Source organism: Trichechus manatus, unplaced genomic scaffold, assembly GCF_000243295.1.
Source record: "Trichechus manatus latirostris isolate Lorelei unplaced genomic scaffold, TriManLat1.0 scaffold00006, whole genome shotgun sequence".
NCBI lineage: Eukaryota > Metazoa > Chordata > Mammalia > Sirenia > Trichechidae > Trichechus > Trichechus manatus.
Window position 1 is genome coordinate 4,150,758 of NW_004443942.1, and position 23,521 is coordinate 4,174,278.

General features: G+C 49.5%; 1 protein-coding gene across 1 annotated transcript in view; it reads right to left on the reverse strand.

Moving 5' to 3' along the window:
* Nucleotides 1–1,119: 1,119 nt before the first annotated feature.
* The window catches only part of DKK3 (dickkopf WNT signaling pathway inhibitor 3), a 48,495-nt gene continuing 26,093 nt past the window's right edge, over nt 1,120–23,521 (reverse strand). The window contains exons 5-8 of the mRNA XM_004369653.2: nt 6,640–6,732; nt 5,846–5,990; nt 4,597–4,753; nt 1,120–3,550 (exon numbers count right to left, since the gene is read on the reverse strand). Coding sequence (XP_004369710.1) covers nt 3,331–3,550; nt 4,597–4,753; nt 5,846–5,990; nt 6,640–6,732 — 615 coding nt within the window. The 3' untranslated portion in view covers nt 1,120–3,330. The remainder of the gene's footprint in view (nt 3,551–4,596; nt 4,754–5,845; nt 5,991–6,639; nt 6,733–23,521) is intronic.

Sequence of the window (23,521 nt, forward strand, 5' to 3'; positions counted from 1 at the left end):
AATTACTTGCAGTTTTCCCCATATGGCACTCTCTCTTGCCTCTCTACCTCTGCCCATGGCCCAGAATGCTCTTCCCTATTCCTTCTGGCCCCCTGATAAACTCCTATCCTCCTTCAAGAGCCAGTGCACGTTAGCTCTCCCAAGCCACAAGTTCCTTTGAGGCGCCCACACATTCTGTTCTGATATTGCCTCTGATCTGGTATTGCTTGGTTTAGCTGTATCTCCATCGTTTGCCCATGAGTGCCTTCAGAGCAGGGACCCTGTCTGGGAAAACCTTGTACCACCAGAGCCTATCACAGTACCTGGCGCTGAGCAGGCTCACAGTAAATGCCTGTTGAGTGAATAAACGAAGTAAGGAGGTAGAGTGGTCCAGGTAATTTTTAAAATCGGGCACAGAACTGTTCCATATTTGATCTTAAAATAAGCACTATACCCAGTTAATTGGCCTAATATCGTGTTTAGTGCTTCTCTTCTATTTCCTAGCTTGTTGCGTAGTACTGGGGTCTTAAAAGCTTCCAAGGTACAACAATTGGTTGCTACTTGCCTGGAGCAACAGAGAAGAAGGAGAGTCAGAAACAGGAGGAGGAAATGGAATGTGTGACTAATTGCCTCCATGAGCAACTGCCTCCTTTGCCATAAGACCAGAAGAACTAGACGGTGCCCGGCTACCATTACTGAATGCTTTGATCAAAGATTCTATAGAAGAATTCTGATCAAAAGGGGGAAAATGCAGGACAGAATTTCAAATTCTCATAGAGCCAGATTTTCTGGAGACATAAGGCTGGATGAACCTGAAACTATTGCCCTGAGATAAACTTTAATCCAAAAATACCCCCTGAAGTCATCTTAAAACTAAACAATAGTTTAGCCTAACTAGTAAAGAATGTCTGCCTTAAGCATTGTGCTTTCTTTAAGAGCTATACAGGATCAAATTGACAACAGCACTTGAAAAATTAGATAGAAAACTTAGGGGGCAGTGAGTTTATGTTAATGGGGGAGGAACAATTTGGAAAAGGAGGGTGAAAATGGTTGCACAACTTGAAAAATGTAATTGCTGTCACTGTACATGTAGGAAGTGTTGAGTTGACATATGTTCTGCTCTGTATATTCTCAACAACAAAAAACAAAATAAATTATTTAAGAAAAGAAATATATCCTGGGCATATTGTACTAGATGCTACTTTTGTATGACTTCCAGCTCTAGTACTTAATGTTTCTGAACCTCCATTTTTTTCATCTGTTAAATGGAGAAAATACTCATGGAATTCAATGAAGATTAAATGAGCTAATATAGGTAGAGTGCCTAATCTGGTGCCTGCCACTCAGTTGACTTTTAACATATAGTAGGTTTTGTGATTATAGCCCTTGAAGGTCTTATTGTGTTATGGCCCGGAGTTCCATTTGATTAAAGAAAGCTCCCAAGAAAAGGGTCATATATATTCCATTTACTCTCAATGAAGCATTTGCACACTTACGATTAAGTCCCATCCAAAGTGGTTAATATTTTTAGAATATTTTTTATACCAAAAGAAGTGTGCTTCAGTTGTCTTGAAAATTTACTGATTTGGAAGAGATTACTATTATTTTTTTATTTTCGTATCTGGTTGATTAGCTTAAAACATTTCCCTAAGATTCTGCTACATACATTCTATTTCCTTAATCTTTTCTTTTTAATTTCTAACCCTTCTGCCATCCCTTTTTTCTTTTTTTTAATTGTTGTAATTAAATGAAGTTTACATTTCAAGTTAGTCTCCCATACAGAAATTTTTTTTTTAGATACATTGTTTTGAGTATTATTATTATTATTTTTTGACAATGCAGGTTATTCTGTTTTTCCTGGTTAAAAAAGGTTTTATGTATATTAAAAGTCAAAAGGAAGAAAGAAGTCCAAGAACTGCAGAAGAGTAGTTGAAGTGATTTATGCTCGATTTCTAAATGCAATTTGTGTTTATACATAATTTTAAAACTCAAAGAAAGCATGCTTATACAATCGTGTGCAACTTCAAAATTTAATGACTCTGTGAATACACGATGGAAACAGTCCATGGCACCTGAAAATATCATTTGTGGAACAGCATACAGTTCAGTGTTCTCAGTTTGGATATTACAACCATATTTCATAGAGCCTTGTTGGTATGATTTTCTCCATGTGGTTGCTTATGGTCTTCAGTTGCTGCTAAGTGATTTTGCAAATTTCATTTATAATCCTGGCCCTATAATTGCCCAGGTACTGCTCCTGGCAAGTTAATTTACACAGTATGCTCCAATCATGTACCTTCAAAGTTACTAATGTAACTGCCACAGGGGACAGTGTCAATGCCATTTGTCTTCACTAGAATGATGGTCGTCTCCACACTGGCAAGAACACTGCTATGTCTAACAGTAGAAGTTTAATCTTATAGGGATGCGTGAACTAGTTTGACCTTAATCCCAGATGTGCCTCAAACAAACAAACAAAATCCCCTCCTCCTTCCTTTTTGGGGGAACTTTTGGTGGCACAGAGGCAGTATGGAGTCAGGGAGAGAGCACTGGACTTGGAGTCTCACCCGGATGAAATCCTGTCCTGGTTTTCACTAGCTATGTGACGCAGGCTAGAAACAAAGTCTTTGAGCCTCTGAGGTCCCTGACCAATGGGGAGAATAATGTCTCCCTCCCAGACTGTGATGAGAGTGTCAGCTGGTCACAGATGTGAAAATGCTGAGTGAGTGCCACTAGGTAGGAGCCGAGTGAAACTGCTGAATGAGTGAATCCATGGAACGCAGAGTGAGCAGAACATTTGATCCGCAGTAGCGAAGGGCGCAGCTTGGCGATGCCAATGGAAAGAGCTACGCAAAAACTTCATTTGTTACATTTTCACCAGGTTTATGTTTGCAGAGCAGGGCACTCTTCTCCATGTGTACAGGAGTCAACATTTCTCCAAAACCCATCGTGGGGAGACTCCACAGCCTTCTTCATCCCCTTCCCTCAAACAATTTTCAAAGTGACAGTGAAGAAAATGTGCCATCTGCCAACCACTGCAGGTGAAGTGGCCAATGGTTTAGACCAAGTCTAGAAGCCCATTTTGCCCTCACCCCAGAACCCTCATCCTCCCACAACCCCGTCCTTCCCCAAGCATCAGAATGGTGATGGTGGTGTACAGTTCAGGGGAATGGGGGCTGGACAAATGCACAGCACCTCATTTTGTCAAGGCAGATGTTTCAAGCCAGAAGGAAAATCTACTGGGAAGAAGAAATGGGAAGAAGGCTGGTCAGTCCACACCTAGAGGACACACACTTGGGGAAATAAATTAGCTATTTCTATTGCACATCTACCCGCAGAACAGGTCTGGATCTAAATCTCTTCTCCATCCAGCAGCTCAGAGGCTACATCAGGCCCCCTGGGCACCATTTCCTCAGATAGATTCCTCTCCAGGTTCTCCAGCTCCTTGCGTACTTCCTCAATGAAGCCACCATCCTCGTACTCATCCAGGGCCTCTCTGGGCAGCAAGCTCTCTCCGTCATCATCGTGGCTCCCAACAAAGGCTGGCTTACACACGTACACTAGGCTGTGGCTAGGGAGAGACAGAGCTGTGGTTCATCTGAGGGCCATGTCTTCCCATGGGGACAAAGCCGGGCTCTAAACTTGAGGGAAGGAGCCTGGGCATGAGGCAGCAGAGTGGTCACTGTCTCTGTGGGTCTCATGGTGTTGCTTTCACATCGCCTCCTCTAACATCTCTTTAACAGAGTCTTAACTTCTTGTCAACAACCCGTCTTAAAAAAAGATCTCAAGGGCAGCTCCCCTCCTTCCCCACCTGTAGCTGCAGGCCTGGCTTCTGCAACGGACTCTCTCGGGCTCAGCATCCCAAGGGCAGGCCCTACAGACCCTGGGGCCTGAGAATTTACAGTAACACTACGCCCTTCTAAGCCCCCTGCCCATCTGGACCTCTGGACAGAAGACAGCCCCTGACAGCAGGACATAGCCTAACTGCCACGTCAGATGCCCGTGTTGGGAGCCCCAGACCTCTGCAGGGGCTGGGAGGGGAAGTTCTGTCCATCTTCCCAGCCACTCTGGATTCTACCTTCAGGGAAGGTTAAGTAGAAGCTGCTGACCAGCCCAGTAACATGTGCACTGGAAAACTGGAAATTTCTCAGCCCTGATGCTGCAGTCTCTCGGCAGCCTTTGAGAGTGTTGGTGGTGCCCTCCACCTTTGTGGCTCCTGCTCCTGGTTTTCCTCCTACTTCTCTGACTTTGCCTTTTCAGTCTCCTTTGCCAGCTCCCTCCTTGGCTTGTCCTTCAGAGTTGATGGGCCTGGACTCTGTCCTTAGCCCTCAGCTCTTCTCCCTTTATACCTTCTTCTTGGGCCATTCACTCGTGCACTCTCAGGCCTTAGCTGCTATCTACATGAGTGCCAAATCTTACTTTCTGTCCAGACCTTCTTCTCAGCTGCAGACCTACATGTCTGACTACTGACTGGACCTCTTCATCTGGGTGACCCAGGGACACCTCAAATTAAACCTATCCTAAACTGAATTCACATACTTCCCAGGCAAATCCTGCCTCAGCTCCTCAGCCCCCACTCCCCTGGATGGCACCTCATCCTCTCTCGGCACCCCTCACCTGTGGGGCTGGCAGAGGAGGCCACTGGCACATGGGCATCGGTCCAACGCCCCGTCAGGCTCCAGCTCCCAGGTGATGAGGTCCAGAAGCCGACTGGTGGGGTCGTGGCAGAGCTCGCCCTCCACAGGCAGGGGTGTACACACAGGAAACAACAGTCCTGGAACCAGCAAGAGTCACCCCGCATGCCCAGCACGAGGTAGGCAGGCACCAAGGACAGGGAGCAGAAAAATGGGGTGCAGTCCCACCTCCCTCCCTCAACCCCAAACTGTAGGTTAGGATCCCAGAGGTGGGACATGAGGAAACAGGAGCGGCAGCATAAGCTCAGGTGAGAACAATCTAGGAGGCCAGAGCAGTTAAGTAGGACTGCCTGGAAGAGGTGAGGCTTGTGTGGGGTTTTGAGGGCTAAAGAACTCTGCAGAAAGTAAAGAGTGGAGCACAGGCATTCAAGGCCTGGGGACTGCCCCTACAAAGGCCTGGGGGTCTGGTTCAATGGGAAAAGTTGGAACAAACAGAGAAGTAGCGGGAGAGTAAAGGAGGACAGGTAAGTTAGGGCTCATGAGGGATGTGTAAGCCAGACAGACTGACTAAAGTGGGAGAAAGCAGGAGCTCCTGCAGAGGAGCAATCACCAGAACGTTATCCTGTAGGAAAACTACTGAGTCAGCAGGGACTGGTGGACCAGTGGGGCTGGGGAGACAGGAGCTGGGGAGGCAGTGAGGAAAAGTATTCAGAAACACAGGTGGGAGGGGGAGAAAGCCTGACCAGACCTCACCCGGGAAGGGCTGTGAGAATGGGAAGTGGGAGTGGAGCAGAGTGAGGCACAAGAAAAACCACGGGGCCAGGTACGATCCTCCGAGTCTGGGGAATGTGGTGGGTGGGGTGGCGGAGGGGCTGTTCTAATCCCAAGAGCATCCCACCACCCACGAGGGTGCTCCTCCTTCCCTGGGCCCATGCATTCGCCAGAAATTTAACTATTCTAGGCATCAACATCACAGGTCGCTATGAGTCAGAACTGACTCAACGGCAATGGCTTAGGCATCAACAAGGCAAAAACAGTGAGGTCTTCCCCCAGGGTGGGGGGTGGTCCGCACCCAGGCAAAGCTCCTGGGGCTGGGGCACATTCTTCGGGAGCCTCTGGAGGCCACCTAGGAAGCAGGACCCTGCAAAGACGTGGGTGGCGTGGCTGTGGCCCCAGGCGTGTGGTGGAGCTCCAGACAGGGCTTCCCTTGGACCAGAAGGGAGTCCACCCACCTCTCTGGAAGGCACAGCACAGCCCGGGCTGGCAGTCCCTCTGGTTGTCACAGATGGTCCCGTTGCCACCTCTGGTGGCTGTTTCGGAGCAGTGGCCCCAGGCACACAGCTGGTCTCCGCAGCACTCACTGTCTCGGGCGCAGAGCTGCGTGGAGGTGGGAAAAGGAGGGCGGGGAGCCCCAGGCCCCCTGTCAGTGGTGGAGCCCGCATGCTCCCCGTGTAGAGAGGAGGAAACTGAGATCCTAGGCGAAGTAGCCGGGCTGTCATGGGGGCAGAGGAGAGCTTGGCCACAAGACTCAAGCCTTTCTTTAGAAAAGTTACAGGTACTGGGTGGACTGCAGGGGCTGGAGGAGGCAGAAGCTGGAGAGGGACAGACCACCCTTTTCCACCCCCCGCCCTGGCTGCCCAGGTGTCTCTGGCTGGGTCTCCTAGGAGGGTCTTCCTGAAGGGAAGGACAGTGCATGGCCTGCTCTTCCATTCCCCTCTCCGCACTGCTGGGGCAGCCAATGTCACCAGCAATTGTGGGGTGGGGCGGGGCAGCAACAGGCCTGCAGATGACTCCTTGAGGTCCCAGACTCTGGGGTGACCTCCAGCACTCCAGGAGCCAGACCCATTGGGAGCGTCTCCTGACAAAGCCCCCTCCTATTACTGAGAGGCCCTTCCAAGTGCGGACCTGATGGGACCCAAAGGAGGCTTCCAAGAAGCATGGCTAAGGACCCTTTGGGTCCCCTGGCCTTCCCCCCAGACCTCCTTTTCTGGGCGCTGCAGCCCCAGATGCCTCTGAGCACACTCACTGTCTGCTGGTCCCGGCATGGCTGGCAGGTATACTCGAAGCTGGCAAACTGGCAGTACCTGCCCGGCCCACAGTCCTCGTCAATGATGCACTCCTGGGGGAAGGAGGGGGGCAGTTTGGCCAGTGCGTCTCACTGGCTTCCATTCCAAGGGGCAGACCCTAAGGTCTGTGGGCAGCACATGGAATGCAGATCAGCAAACTCATGTGCCCTGGCAAGGAAGAGCCCCACTTTATTCCCCCATCTTGACCACACAGGCTCAGGAGGCTCAGGGAAGGTCTCCAGACTTCCCCCACTGCTGAGCCCTGCATAGGTACCAGCCTCAAAGGCCAGCTCACTGCTAGCGCATCTCACTCCCACCCAGAGCAAGGCCTGGCTTTCTCACTCTCAAACTCAACCCTAAACCACACAATCATGTCTGTGTGCAGTCTCCCCCCATATACACACACCCAGGGCGGGAGCACACAGACTCCAGAGCTAGTCTTCGACACATAGCAGATGGATTTAATAAAAAGTGCTAATGAGCTGCAGGCTGGCAAGACTGCACAGGAAGGCCCGCAGTCCAGGCCCAACCAGCATCTGCTGACTGGGAGGGGAAGTTAGAGTCTGCAGAGGCTGCATAGGCCAGCGGCCCACCCTTGTGACGGCAGCCCATCATGGGCAGCCCTCCTCAGGGCCTGGTCTAGGTCCCTGGCCATGAAGCAAAGGCAGCTGCCAGCTTGGGGTGGCTGGGATTCAGCCACCCCAGCCCAGGTACCTTCTCCTTATGGCTACCAGCTCTGCCTGGCTGGCTGAAGAAACGGAAGGAGGGATGGAGGGAATTCAATCATCCCTGAGGCCAGAGAGAAGAGCAGAGCTAGATGTGGCCCTGCATCACGCTAGCAGGCCTAGGGACCAGCAGCTCTAAGGCAGGGAAACAAGGGCAGGAGAAGAGGAGGAAACATGACAAGAACAACCAATAACTGAACCCGACGTGGTGCTGGTGCTTGTGATCTCAGTGACTCCTCCCAGCAGGTAGCAGGTAGGGACTTAAAACCAAACAAACCAAACCCACTGCCGTCGAGTCAATTCCAACTCATGGTGACCTCATGTGTTATGGAGTAGAACTGCCCCATAGGGTTTTCTTGGCTGTAATCTTTATGAAAGCAAATCGCCAGGGCTTTCTTCTATGGTGCAGCTGGGTAGGTTTGAACCAATAACCTTTAGGTTAGTAAACGAGCGCAAACCATTTACGCCACTCAGGGACCTAGAGATAGGGATCACCTTCCCCATATTGCCAACTTGGAAGCAGGCTCAGAGAGGCCAAGTGATTCCCCTAGGTTCTGGTGCTAGTTCATGGTAGAATGGACTCTTCCCACCAGCCCTTGAGCAGAGTGGGCTCCGGGCTCTGGATGTGGTAGTCAGAGCCAGGCAGGTGAGAAAGCGTCTTCTGAGTCAGGGTCCTGGGGGAGGGAGGTGGCACACTCCATCTTGAAAGCGCCTATGGGGCTTGACCCAGAAAGGTCTGGGTGGGCAGGCCTCCACCTAACTGGCCAAGGCTGGACACCCTCTGTGCTGTGAGCTGAGGCAGCCATGGTGATGGGTACAGACTGGAACGACTGGGTTCCATAGCATGTGTGTAGGCCTGGGGATCAGCAGGCAGGCCCTGGCCAGGAGCTCCAGGGAACTGGGGTCTATCATTGGGAAGTGGCTGGTGTCACTGTTCAGGTCTCAGTGTCCCCTGGCCAACACTGCAGGGCTAGAGAGGATGTTGTTTGGTTCAGAGTGGCTGCAGCCTTGGCCTCTGCATGGCCCTGGTGCACACCCAGACCTGACACCAATCCTCAGCCTGGTACCTGTCAGAGTGTGAGCCATGAGACCTCAGGCCTGCCTACCAGGCAAAGCTCACCACCCAGGAAGCTCCTGGCACCATCAATCCCACTGAACACCAGTCTTCCCACAACCCCATCTGAAGGATGGCAGGGAAGAGGACAACTTGGCAAAGTCTCTGCTTCTTGGCATGTACCAGTCACCTGCATATTCTAGGCTCTGTGCTTACCAGGGCCCTCTTCAGAAGAGACAAAGTCTGACACCCCTAAATAACTGATAAGTCATTTAAATCTTTACTGTAAATTTCTGAAAAATGTCAAAGGAGATCACATTGCCTGGCACCCTGAAAAATGGCCCCAAACTACTCTTATCTGTGTCTCCCCATCACAGCTCAGCAGCTGCCTCCTTCCCGAAGCTCTGCCCACAGCCTTGATCAACACCATGAGGTACAGCAGCTGTGCAAACAGGATTCTTCTCAATAGTAGGAGTTGACAGTTTCATTCCTGTTACTTTTACACCAACCCTAGAACGTCAGCTATGGCACCATCACTGTCTTCACAGATGAGAAAACGGAGGCTCAGAGGGTTAGATGATGTTCCAGGATAAGGGGCTGAGCGGAGCAGGGCCTGACACTGGGTCTGTTTGACCCCACAGCCCATAAAGGCATGAAAGTCTGAGAGGCTATAAGCCAAACACAAGACACTCCTTGTCTCGGCTAGCCACACCCTCCTACCTACAGACTCTACTCAGGCAGCTCTACAGGAAGTTACAGGCAGAAGCTTCCAGATATTTCTTCCAAAATAGAATAGCAAGAGAATGGGGTCGGGAGGGATGACATTAAGGAGTAAAGAAGGGCCAACAGTCACTGAATTCCTTGTCTACACCTGGCCATATGCAAGCCACGGGGACACAAAAGTGACTATGAGAAAGTTCCTTCCCTCTAGGAATATGCAATCTCTTACAATTCAATTGGTGGGGGCGGAGGGGCGGGGCGGGGGGAGGAAAGGCCACCCAGCAGAAAAGGAGACAAAGGTTATCAGCAGACAAGTCACAGAAGCAGACATTTTCTTGCCTCGATGCATAGAAAAAGACTCTGGACCTCACTAGTAATCAAGGAAATGTTATTTAGAAGAGCAGGATACCATCTTTTCACTTAGAATGTCAAAAATTAAAAAGGTTGATAATACCTGTGGTAGACAGAATAATGGCCACCCAAAATGTCCACATCCTAATCCCTGGAACCTGTGAATATATTACCTTACATGGCAAAAGGGACTTTGCAGTTATGATTAAATTAAGGATCTTGAGATGGGGGGTTATCCTGGTTTATCCAGGTGGTCCCATGTAATCACAACCAAAAATAACAAAAACCAAACCCATTACCACTGAGTTGGCTCTGACACATGGCGACCCCATGTGTAGAACTGCTCCATAGGATTTTCTTGTATATAATCTCTATGGAAGCAGACTGCAAAGCCTTTCTCATGCAGCGCTGCTGGGTGAGTTTGAACCGTCAACCTTTAGGTTAGTAGTTGAGAACAAACCATTTGCGCCACCCAGGAACCTATGTCATCACAAGGGTGATTAAATATAGAAGGAGGAGGTCAAAGAGGAGGTCAGAGTGATGTAGCGTGAGAAATATTGACTGGTCGTTGCAAGCTTTGAAGATGGAAGGAGACAAGGAGCCTCTAGAAGCTGGAAGAGCCAAGAAAATGGACTCTTCGCTAGAGCCTCCAGACAGGAATGCAGTTCTTCTGATACCTTGATTTTAGCCCAGTGAGACCCACATCAGACTTCTGACTTACGAAACTACAAGATAAATTTGTGTTGTTGAGAGCCACTAAATCTGTGGTATTTTGTTACAGCAACAATAGGATACTAACGCAATGTCCGATGCTAGTAGAGTTTGAGGAAATGGGCATTGCCACATGCTTTGGGCATGATTTTTTTTTTAACTAGATTTTTTTTTTTTTTGGCAGACAATTGATTGGTATCAAGAATTTTTAAATGACTATATCCCCTGACCTAGTAATTTCCCATTTGGCGGCTGTCCTCAGAAATACTTGTCCATGTGAGCAAATAATGAATACAACAATATTCAAGACTGTATTTTTACATTATTTGTAATCTGGAAATACCTGAAATGTCTAACAAGAAGGGACTGGTTAACTCAATTATTGTAGTCATTTCATGGGGAAGCACTGCCATGCAGACATTAGGGAAGTGCTGTCATGCAGACGTTAAAAGAACGAGGTAGCTCTTTATGCAGTGATTTATAAAATACGTCATAAACTAAAATAAGTGGAAGAACCATATGGTCCCATTTTTGTAAAGTGTATTAACAATATGTATGATACATGCCTATGCCCAGCACAGCACGTGGCACATAATAGGCACGCGATAGATATGTACTGAATGGAGGAAATCACTTGAATGTTAAGCTGTGACAGACAGGCTAACAAAATGCTGATCGCTAGCAATGACTGGGGAACTGTTATGGATTGAAATTGTGTCCCCCCCAAAAAATATGTTGATGTCCTAACTCCTGTAGGTCTGAATGTGACCCTGATTGTAAATAGGGTTTTCTTTTGTTATGTTAATGAGGCCATCCTGGAGTAGGGTGGGTCCTAGACCTAATCTCTTCTCAGTGGTGTCTTATAAGAAGGGAAAACAGACACAGAGACACACACACAGTGGGGAAAGACCATGTGAAGATCCATCTACAAGCCAAGGAACGCCAAAGAATGCCGGGAGCTACAGAAGCTGAAGAGACAAGGATCTTCCCCTATCTCCAACAGAGAGAGTACAGCCCTGCCGATACTCTAAATTTGGACTCCTGGCTTCCCGAACTGTGCAACAATAAATTCCTGTTCTTTAAAGCCACCCACTTGTGGTGGTTCTGTTACAGCAGCAATAGGAAACTAAGACAGGAACCAAAGCAAAAACAGATAAATTCACTTAATTTATCACCCAAAAGTCCCTGTAGCCTTGGAATTTTCACTACGCACTTCCTTTTCCAGATTTTTAATTAAAAAATACAAGCAAAGACCCTTCCAGAGCCGATCTCTATGAGACACTGCTGTTCACAATTCTCCATCGAGTAAACTGCACGTTTATCCTTGGAAATATTGTTCTTTCCCTAACCTGGCTCCTATGCATGACAAAGCATTCAGTGCAAAACCACAGTAATGCAATTACCTTCTAGCTATGGAAAGAATTTTGGCATGCAACCTTGCCAAATACCATTGAAAAACTAATTACATTAAAGCTATTGGTTTCCTTCACTGACGTGTTATTTGCTACCTATAAGAGCTCTGATAGGTTCGTCTAATATGACTTTCCATCACGGAAGCTCAAGGACTTTCCTTCCTCGATTATGTGTGGTTGGGGCTCAGGCAGGCATCTACAGAGGGCTACGTTTGCTAGAATAGAGTCCACTCGCTGGAAACCTTGAGACTCTGGTGGTTAAGAGCACAAATTTTGAATCTTGGTTTTGCCTCTTAATAGCTGTATGACCTTAAAAATGGGGATAAAAACAGGACCAATTTTACAGCATCACTGTGTTGCATTAATGCTCTGTAAATGGTGGCCATAACAATGGTGGCCATAGCAATAGATAGCTATGTGTCTGCTCCAATCCATCCAATGCCTGATTGCCCCACGGAGCACCCCTGTCAGGGGGCCTGCAGTTGTCAAAGAAAGGCAGTTCTGAAAACTGGGGGGCCTGATGTTTCTACCAACAGCTCCACATCTCTATCCTTGGCAGTGGGGATGTAACATCTAGTCTGGACTTACCTATATCCAGAGTGTCACACAGGCGGGCAGTGGCTTGTATGCCTTCACCCACAGGAGTAAAGTTCCTGGGACGGGGTGGCCTCTCATTGTATGAAGACCAGGCATTCCATATGGTAAATGTTGCTAGTATTGAGCTTCTCCTGGGGACCCCTTCATGGGAGAAAGATGTGGCAGCCTAATTCCATAAAGGTTACAGCCTTGGAAACCCTATGGGGCAGTTCTACTCTGTTCTTTAGGGTTGCTATGAGTTGGAATCGACTCCACGGTCATGGGTTTGGCTTTTTGGTTTTGGGGACCCCTTAGTAATAGGGGGCAGGGTCCCACCTTTCCTGGTGTTAGAGACCTGAGGAAGAGGCCAGGTCCTGTAACCTTAAGCAGAACTGAGTGGATGGGAAGGGGGAGGACATGGGTTGGCACCCCCACGCAGAGCCAGGCACAGACTCACCTGGGAGCCATTGCGTTTCTGATGTTCTTGGTGTTCACTTCTCTGGTCCTCCCTCAGTTTTTATTTTCCGGTGTATCTTACCTGTGCTTAAGGGTTATGTTCACATTTGGGCCGGGGTTTTAAAGCAGCCTATGCACCGACAGGGCCCAGGATGGTTCCGGAGGAGGGGAGATATGAACTAAGAGGACTGTGAGGGAAAAATGAGGCTCGGCTGCTTCCCCATCTGAAGGGTGGAAAAGTTCTGGGTTTTGTTTTATGAACAGTGGTGCCTTACAGGGCCTCCTTCCTCTTAGACCTTAAGGACTAGAAGAGGCACTCTGTTCTACACGGAGGCTAAGTTAAAGATGTACCCAAGGCAGAAGACAGGTCCTTAGTCCGCACTGCAGAGCACGTGGGATGAGATGTCATGTGGGATACATGCTCTTCAGAGACGGCAACAGCAACCTTCCCATCCTGATGCAGAGCCCTGGTTTGGCAGAACCCACTACAGCCAGCCCGTCTGCACAAACTCTCTTTTCTCTCCTCAACACAGGTATTATCCCCACTTCACAGACGTGGAAACTGAGACTTAAGGCAAAGGATCTGCCCGAGGGTACTCAGATGGTCAGCTGTGGAGTTGAGACTCCAAGACTGTTGGTTGGACTTTAAAGACGGGGCTCTTCCACTTTCTCCTGGGAAGAACACTGTTCTTCTCTTCCTTCAGCGCCAACCAGTCTCCTCTCCCTCAGTCACGGCTTAGCGAAGCCTGTCTGGAGCAGGGCCCCTGCCCCCACACATCCTCGGGGACAGGAAGCAGGAACTCATGGCCAAGGCCATGGCCCTGGGTGTCTGGGCCTAACTGTCACTACAACCCATGACAGACGCCAGCTGCATGGGCTCAATGGGCTCCTCTCACATCCCGGCCACTCCCATCTGTCCCCGCTCCTCCCGCCCGTGCTGATGGAGTCTGACAAGCTGCCTAGCTGGCAACGGGAACTGAGACCATTCATAGCATCGTCTAGTGGTTGTCTGAGGAGGGAGCTATATTTAGAAAGCTGACAAGAGGGCCGACAGGGCTCCCTCTCAATGCTTGTGCAACAGATGCCGGCAGGAGGTGGGGCTGACGAGGAACACGGACTAGATCTGGCAGGGACACTGGGCCTGGAAACTTCTCTGGTGCTTAGACACTCATGAAATAGTGGAAAATGGCAAAGGAGCCGTCCTCTGTCTTTGATTTTCCAGTTTAGAGTTTATCAGAGGAGAGAGGATCTGAGGAGGCAGAAGCCAAAAGTAGGAGGGAAAAACCCAACAAATTCCTGTGAGGCTTTCCTAGGCATCTAAAAGTGGGGCCAGCGGGCACCTCGCTTCTTTGTAACCCTCCTGCTTGCGGCACCTCTGGTTCCCACCCTCCTCGGTAATCCCAGACGTTCTCGTGAGGCCCACAGGAGCAGGCCACCCCTCCAGGACTGGGGGGCCTCTCCTGGTCCAGAGCCTTCCACCACCTGAAACCTCGCTCGGCTCAGAGCTTTGCACACTGCAGCCAAAACCTGATAGGGCGGAGTGAACACTTACAGAATGCCTACTGTATGCACTCAAGCATAGCAATGATTGTGAGCATGGTGCAGGACTGGGCAGTGGCTCGTTCTACAGTACACAGGGTCGCTATGAGTCGGAATCGACTCCATGGCACCTGACAGCAACAACTGTATGCACTGCACACACGGCAGGCTTTACAGCGGCTCTCTAACCCTCACAGCCACCCTGTGCGGTCGACCATCGACCTTATAGTTTACCAGTATACGCTTGGCACACATTTGTTATCCGTAGAAGAATAAAAGGATGAATAAAACCATTAATCAATACCTATTTTGCAGAGGAGAAAACTGAGGCTCAGGGCCCAAGATCACATTCGATGGAGAAAAAGCTAAGACTTAGACCCTAATTGATCAGACCTTCCCTCCCAAGCACTCATTCTATCCACTGCACCCCTGTTTCCAACCTGCCCCAAAACAAGCAGGTGGCTCAAATCTCTTCTGTTTTGGGACATCCATACAAATGTAGCTTCTATTCCTGAACCTTCAGCATGACTGAGGAGGCCAATCGTGGAGGCAGGGAAGCATGGATGTACTTTGAAGGATGTTGAACTAAAGGAACCAAAACAGGATTCCCAGGCTGAGGCCAGGGTCAGTCAAGACATTCTGCGCTCTGGCAGCCCCACTGCCACACTCTGGTTACTTGAGGTTTGGGTGGGGCAGGTTGTCTGTGGATGGTCATTTGGGGGTAGGGGTGGGGCAGGTTGTCTGGATGGTCATTTGGGGGTGGGGCTGATTGTGGATGGTCATTTGGGGGTGAGAGGTGGGGCGGGTTGTCTGTGGATGGTCATTTAGGGGTGGGGGGTGGGGCAGGTTGTCTGTGGATGGTCATTTGGGGGTGGGGATGGGGCAGGTTGTCTGTGGATGGTCATTTCCTGGCCCCAGGAGTGGGGTGTTGGGCCAGGCCCTGAATGCTCCCAGGAAAGGCAGATGATACAATCTGCCACGGGGCTGTTCTGTGACCCCTGAGCAAAGATGGTCCATAGAAAGAAAAGCAACTGTCCTACAGAGAAGAACAAGCTGTGAGAGGAGAGTGATCAACCGTCCAGACAGCGGTGGGCAGGGTTGGGGCCCACCAGGGGTGTGGGGGGCCAGAGTGTGAGGCAGGAGGGGCTCGGGCGCTCTGGGAGGCCAGAGGCTGCCAGCTCTGCCTGCTGCCTGGGGACAGGGTCTACAAGGCGGGGGCCCTGGTGCAAGGTGCCTGGGGAAGTTAGAAATGGTGCTCCAAAGGGTAGTGGCAGGCAGCCTCCCCTTATTCCGTGAGATTTCCAAGTCAGACTTTCCCCATTCCTCAGAGTCCTTTTTTGACCTTTTAAACCAAGCCAATCTAGGATCCTGTAAAACGCACATGTGTCTCACGAACAGCAGGGCACCCCCAGCCCCTCCTGGATGCTACACTGGAAACTTCCAGCTAGCTCAGGGTTGGCAGGGCCCCAAACCTCACCAAGAGTTCTGGCCTGATCCGTGCTGCAGACACTGCCTCTCAGAAAAAGCCAGGCACGAGCCAGGAGCCTTGGTTCCGATGCCAGCTACTATTATTCTGAAGTGCCAACATCTGCAAAACTGTTGCTTCCACAGGGGCAGGGTATGCCGCCTGGGTCTCCTGGCGCAGATCCACCAATGCTTACTGCCCCAAGTCACACAGCCCCCAAGAAAACCAAACCAAACAAAACCCGTTGCCATCAAGTCGATTCCAACTCACAACGACCCTACAGGACAGAGTAGAACTGTCCCATAGAGTTTCCAAGGAGTGCCTGGTGGATATGAACTGCCAACCCTTCGGTTAGCAGCTGTATCACTTAACCACTAGACCACCATGAAAGAGAAAATCCCCAGCTGGGTTCAGCCCCCGGGTAGGGAGAACTCCCCACTCCCACCCCTTTAGTGCCCAGAGCATTCCAGAAATAGTCCTGGAGTTCTCTTTCCCCTCCTGCCCCTCTCCCCTCAACATAAACAGCCCCCAGACCCAGGTGCCTCCCTCTCCAACAGCCTCCGTGGGAGGCCCTCTGTACACCCACAAGTGTTCAGGGATGGACAGGGAGTGTTCCAGAGAAAAGCTTGTTCCCCCTTCCAGAGATGTCCTCCCGCTGCCAAGCCAGAAAGACGGCCAGCCTTCACTTACAGCCGACACAGCCAGAGCGGCATTCCCTCTGAAGAGCATAAACTCATTAAATTCTAAAGGAAATTTCTTCTTCATGTTCCTAAGTCGTCTTTAGTCAACTGAGTGCCTGTCAACCCAGTCTGGCTTGGAAGGAGTGAAGGGAGCCCTTCCTACCCTCTCCCCCACACACTCTTCGGGGTCCCTGGGTCTGCACAGCCTCCACCCCCATTCCAAAGGCAGACAGTGGGGGTGGAATCCCTGGGCCTTGCCTGGGTCTGTCCTTCATCATACATGCCTAGTACACAGTTAGTGCTCCATGTGCAGAAAATACGTGCCATTCAAGTTACCAGGAGCCTGGCAGGAACGGCAGGTCCAAAAGCATCAACAGTGTTACGAAGCCATGTCCTGCAGCCCTTCCAGGTCTCCCAATGTGAGGAGAGGACTCAGTCCTGGCCTCTCCCACCATCTCTTCGTTCAGGGTTACATAAGTCCCCTTAGTTTTGGGGCCCTCAATGTAGGGTTGCCAGATTTAGTAAATAAAAATACAGGACATTTGTATGATCTCACTTCTATGAAATACCTAGAATAGGTAAATGTATAGAGACCAAAGCCTATTAGTGGTTACTGGGGTTGGGGGTGGGGAGAGAAGAAGTCATTGCTTTAGGGCCACTGAGCTTCTGTTAAGGGTGATGGAAAAATTTGGAAATGGATACTGGCAATGGTTGTACAACATGATGAATTTAATTAATGTCACCAAATTGTACATGTAAAAATGTTGAAATGGCAGATTTTTTGTTTTACACACACACACACACACACACACACACACACATATATAGTTGTTAGTTGCCAGTGAGTCGATTCCAACTCATGGCAACCCCAGTTGTGCAGAGTAGAACTGCTCCACAGGGTTTTCAAGGCTGCGACCTTTCAGAAGTAGATTGCCAGGCCTGTCTCTTCACGACCCTCTAGACGAATTCAAACCACCAACCTTTTGGCTAGTAGTTGAGCGCTTAACCATTTGCGCTGCCCAGGGACTCCATTATATATATTAATTAACTAAAAAAACACAGGGTGTCCAGTGAAATTCGAATTTCAATGAATAATGTTTTAGTACAAAACTGAAAAAACCAAACCCACTGTCGTTGAGCAGATTCTGACTCACAGTGACCCTACAGGGACAGAGTAGAACTGCCCCATAGGGTTTCCAAGGAGTGGCCGGTGGATTCAAACTGCCAACCTTTTGGTTAGCAGATGAGCTCTTAACCACTACGCCACCAGGGCTCCTGTTTTAGCACGGGGGGAAAAAAAGACCAAACCCAATGCCATCGAGTCGATTCTAACTCATAGCGACCCTATAGTATAGTATGTTCCAAATATTGCATGGGACAGACTTATACTAAAATCTATTTGCTGTTTATCTGAAATTCAAATTTCACTGGGGTCCTGTCTTTTACCTGGCAATACTATCAACAGGGGAAGATTCAACAGGTGAGTTTCTTGGAAGAGAGAGTGAGGTTTGCCTTAGGCAGGAGGAGGACAAGGAGGAGAGGTCAAAAGAGCCAGCAACTACAGGAAGAGGAATGGCCTCAAAGACATCTGTGAAGATAAGCCAACGAGGACACAGGGAAGCTGCTCCAGACCTTGGGCCCGTGGCCAGGAGCAGGACTACCCAGCATTCCTTGGGAGGAGGCTGGGAAGTGCTGCCCCCACCCCCCTGCCACCCAGATTCTGCCTGAACATCAGCGAGTCTGTGAGAAGAGGCAGCTTCTGTCCTTGAAGGAAAGGCCTCTGGATTGTATATGACAATCAGGACTATAATCATGAAACAATTACAGTAATGATAGCTAACGCTTATAGCATGTTTTCTATGCGCCAGAGCTATCCTACATCCTAAGCAGTAAGTCATGTAGTCCTCACAATAACCCATGGAGAGAGGTATAATTATTATTCCTTCCTATTTTACAGATAAGGAAACTGAGGTACAGAAAGGTTAGGTAACTTGCTTTAAGTCACACAGCTAACAAGTGGTGGAGTGGGGATGTGGGCCCTGACCTGCTGCTCTTACACCGTGTTACACAGTCAATGAGGAGCCAGAACGTCTGCCCCAGGCCCACCTCTTGCACGGCCTTGTCTTCCAGCCCATCCTGCCCTCTGACAGCAAGCCTTTCTCGCGCAGGGAAGAGCAGCAACGTGATGGGGGGCAGAATCCCGATACAGCAAAAGGTACAGTTTCCCGCTGAAATAGTGAAAGTGAGAGCACGCTGAACTCCTCCCAGCCGCTCCGAGTTTTTGCATCAGCTCCGAGGCACGGCCCACCTCTATCTGTGTCCCCCGCACATCCCTCAGGAGCTCCAATTGTCCTCCTTCACATAGAGAAAATGCAGATTGGGGCTGGGTGGAGGCCTTCTCAGGAGTGGCCCCCCTCAGCAAATGCTATTTCTGTTCAGGCCCCACAGGCCCTACAGTTGCTGCAAACTCCAGGCCAGACAACCTCGCAGCACCGCAGTCCTTGGGCACAGCTCAGGGGGCCCCCAATACTGGGATGGCCTGCAGCCCCACATGTGACTCAGGAAGAGAAGCTTCCAGTAACGGGCAGAGAGCCAAGTTTTTGCCAGGTTCCCAGAAATTGAATCTGGACCTGGATCCCAGGAGAAGATGCTGAGCGCCTGAGAGGAACAAAGCCGGCTTCATTCCTTGCAAATCTACCCTCTTGAGAGGTCTTTATTCCTGCCCAGCTCCTGCTAGGGATAGAAAGTTGGGGTGGAAGGGTGGGGCTCTTAATGCATTGGTCCCAGCGCTGTGGTTTGGGGCTCACTCTCAGACTCGAACATAAGCGCAGGGGAGAGCTCTGTTGCCCTCACGGAGGCTCCCCACAGCCCCTGCTGAGGTCGCACCTCAATGTCTGCACAGCTATGGGAGCAAAGACACTGGTCTCCAGCTTCTGGCTTCTCTCCCCCTCCACCAGGCTCCTCACTGCAGTCTAAGTTGTTTTCCTAAAACACGAACTTGATTATGCATGTCCCTAATTATACATGTTTGGAAAGCTGCTCCAGCGGCAGGGCCTTCTACAACAATGAGCGTTGGACTAATTCAATCAAAACATAATGGGAGGAGACAGGCTGCCTTCCAGGCCCTGGGAACGTCAGCCTGCATCTGTGCTATTGGCATAATAAAACAATGTGACAAGAGCAGAGTGAGCAAAAACAGTGTGCCACCAGTGACCAAGGAGGGGGGCTGAGGTTCTGTCACTCGGGAACTCTCGGCTCTGGCTGCACCAGGCAGCACCTGGACACCCATGGAATAGTCCTCAACAATATCAACTCCCTTTGCTTAAACTCCCACTCACCCAGCAACCTTCAGACAATCGACCTGGCTGCCCCAGGACCTGACACTAGCAAGGAGAAGTCCTGGATGGGGTATCATTCCTGCCACTGAAAAGGGATGCTCCCCACCCCTGCAAATTAATAGCTTGGCTTTTGGTTTACACACTAGTGAGTTCTGAATGTAGTTAGCAAGAGGGCCGGGGATGTCCAGTCTCTGGATCGGCAGGGCTCCGGGGCCCCGGACTCCAGCAGATTCACCAAGTTTGTGAGTCCCCATGAAACCTTCACCCTGAGGACACTCTACCTGCACCTGCCTTTCTTTCTACCTTCCTTATCCACCAAACTGCATAGCATACAGGGCCCTTTACTGTCAGTTCCTGACCTGCTTTCCAGCATGCCTTGCAGACCTCCCTCCCCACGAATGCTAAGACCCAGAATTTGGTCCATGCTTCAGAATGCTCTTACCTCCCTTGTCTGCCAACAGCCCCTTATTCATCTTTAAGGTCCAGCTCAAATGTCTCCTCTTTACGAAGCCTTTCCTGACTAGCGTCTCTCTCCCTGGTGTTCCCCCAGCCCTCAGTGTCCACCTTGGGAATGCTGGATGAAGAGGAATGCTTTGGGGCTCAAAGGGCCCACAGGCATTTATAAGACTTGCCAAGACTCACACTGGGAAAGCCACGAGTTAGGGTGGGAGGGCTGCGAGTGTCCACAATCTGCTTTTCTCTTTGAGGTGGGACCTCGTCCAGCCAGCAGCCAAAGTGATCCTGCTCACTAGTGCCTCAGGCCAAGCCAAGGTGAGCAGAGCCAGAGCATGTTCCCTCAGTGCCCTTCCCTATCCCCAAACCCCCGAGACCTGGACTTCAATCGTGGGCCTCTTCTCCCCTGGAGCAGTTACAGCATCTTTGCATGCAGGGATTGGCTCTGAAAATAGAAAGCGGAAGGAGACCGGAAGGGCAGCGTGCTCCCCACCCCCCGCATCCAATCATTCCATCCCCACCCTAGAAAGGCTTCAGGGGGAAGCCACAGCTTTGTATCTCTATCCTCAGGAAACTCCTTACGCAAAGTGAAAAAAAAAAACAAACCCCTTACCATCGAGTATATTCAAACTCATAGTGACCCTATAGGATACAGTAGGACTGCCTCACAAGGTTTCCAAGGAGTGGCTAGTGGATTCAAACTGCCGACCTTTTGGTTAGCAGCCAAATGCTTAATCACTGCACCACCAGACCCCTCTCCTTGTACAGGCCCTAATGAAATCACCTTTCTTCCCAACAAAACAATTAATCAAATTAAGCTTAGTCACATCCACATTAATTACTGGCACCTGGCTAAGTATGGTATTGTCCACATAATTAATTGAATGATTCCTTCATTCAAGGCAAAGAATAACGGGTAAGATGAAGGATAGGAACAGGGTAGGTTTCAGGGACAGAGTGAAAGTGTCTGTCTCCTTGAACTGTTCAGTAATTACAAAAAGCTAAATAGGTTCTGAGAGTTTTCTTACTGCTCAGTTACATTCTGGTTAAGTTCAGGACACTCCCTGGGTCACTGAGGATGGATGGAGTTTCTCCATATTTACTTACTTGGTTTCTTGTTTATTCTTTCATGTGAGTCAGAGAGCTGACTCAGTGTAACCCAATCCCTTAAAATTGTTTTCCTTTGCCTTGGGAAGAAAGTAATAAATGTGTCATGTCTCTACACACTCTTAGCTCTTGGAGAGAGTGCCTATACACAATCTAGTTTCTCAAAGTGTACTGATTTGGAGACTCAGCCCCTAGGTATGTGTAACTCAAGAGAACTGTGGGGCGATGACTAGGTCATCTTTCTTATCTTCTTTGGCACAAATGGTTTGTGCTCCTCTCCTAACCTAAAGGTTGGTGGTTGGAACCCACCCAGCAGCACCACAGAAGAAAGGCCTGGCAATCTGCTTCCATAAAGATTAAACTCAAAATCAGACCAAACCCATTGCCACTGAGGTGATTCCAATTACTAGCAACCCTACAGGACAGAGAAGAACCCCACAGGGTTTCCAAGGCTGTAAATCTTTAGGGAAGCAGAATGCCGTATCTTTCTCCCGTAGAGCAGCTAGGGGGTTCGAACCACTGACCTTTTGGATAGCAGCCAAGCACTTAACCACTGCACCACTGGGGCTCCCAAGAAAACCCTATATGGAGCAGTTCTACTCTGTAACACATGGGGTTGCTATGAGTCAGAATCAACTCAATGGCAAAAGGTTCTGGGTTGGTTTTGTCCATCCCAACAGCCTTCAATAGGACAGGGCAAGTCTTCTCTGAGGAAGAACAAGGCTCTGGGGCAGGGCCAGATTACACAAAAAGCAAGGTATGCACGGGCCTAATTGTGCCTTTCCACCAATCCGCAGTGCACAATGTCACCTGTCCACCACCACATCAGCGACGTAGTGAAACCCATGTGAAATTGCAACTAAATACAATTAAGCACGTGTGTACCTTACTCAATGCAAGCCAGTGCATACTGTGTTTACTGGTTAATCTGCCCCTGCTCTGGGGCCTGACACATCAAAATCTCCAGCTGGACATCATGCCCTGCAACCTCACGTTGAGCTGCTGGTGAAACAGGCCTTAGAGGGAGAAGAAGGTCAGGAGACTCTTCAGGAGGCAATTCAGGCTGCCAAGCTGCAGCCAAAGGCCCTGGTCCTTCACCGAGGAAGACTGGCATTCGCTGGAGTGAGCAGAGCCTTACAGGAGTCCCACCTGGGCTTTGTTATCAGTGTCAAACTGCAGACCCCAGCTGCAATGGAACCCAGCTCCAGCACTTTCAAGCTCCCCCACAATGCTGGTGATCAAAATTTTCTCAAACTTCAGTTTCCTGGGAATGGTTCTTCACCATCCTTAGAATTCAAAGGCCCTGGAGGCTGGAATTACTCAGGGAAGCTGGGGTTAAGTCCTGTCTACGATGGGTGAGGATTTCACTCCTGGGAATGCAACCTACAGATCCCCCTCAACAACTCTGCCTCTGCCTGCGAGGCTGTGTCTGTACCTGAACGACTAAGAGGCCCTAGTGTGGCCCCTGGCCACTGGCCTTTTTTAGAACAGAGGGTCTTAACCTTTTTTTGTGCCACAGATCCCTTTTGCAGCCAGGTGAGGCCTGTGGATCCCATCTCAGAATGACGCATTTAGAGGCATAAAGGAAAATACACACGATTACCAAGGAAAATGACTGCACTGAAATACAATTGTCAAAGTATTTTGAGGTACAAACTTTTATGTGCTTCTTTATTAACACACTGGATGGTAAGATCTAGTGGTGGGTCTGACAACTAAGTTTTCAAGCAGTGAGGAGCATAAACGCTATTTTGAGATATCTGCAACAATAGTAGGAGAATATACAAATAGCTGTGATTGCCATTGATAACAAAGGTACTGCTAAGAATACTATGATTTGTTGCCTACACTCAAGAGGGAAGGAAGTGCTTGATTTATTTAAAAGTTAGTAAAAATACAGATACATTTTCCCCCACGAATTCTATCCAGGTTAAGAAGGTGACTCTGATATGTACTCAACGTTAAGAACCACTGCTTTAAGGCCTCCAATCTATCATCCTCTTCTAAAATTACCTCCCAGAGGTTTTTTTGGGTTTCCTTAAAAAAAAAAAGATGAAGAAAATATAAAACAAAACAAAAACAAAGTTGTTTTCCTCTGTGAAGTCACTTCCCCAACCTAGTGCCAGGGCCATGGGCAGGGGAACCAGCCTGGCTTCACACTGGGCCTCTAATGAGCTTCCAAACCCCGCAGCTCTGGCCCCTTTCCTGCCCTTAGCAATTATTCCCACCCCTCCCCCCCAACATAACCCACAAAA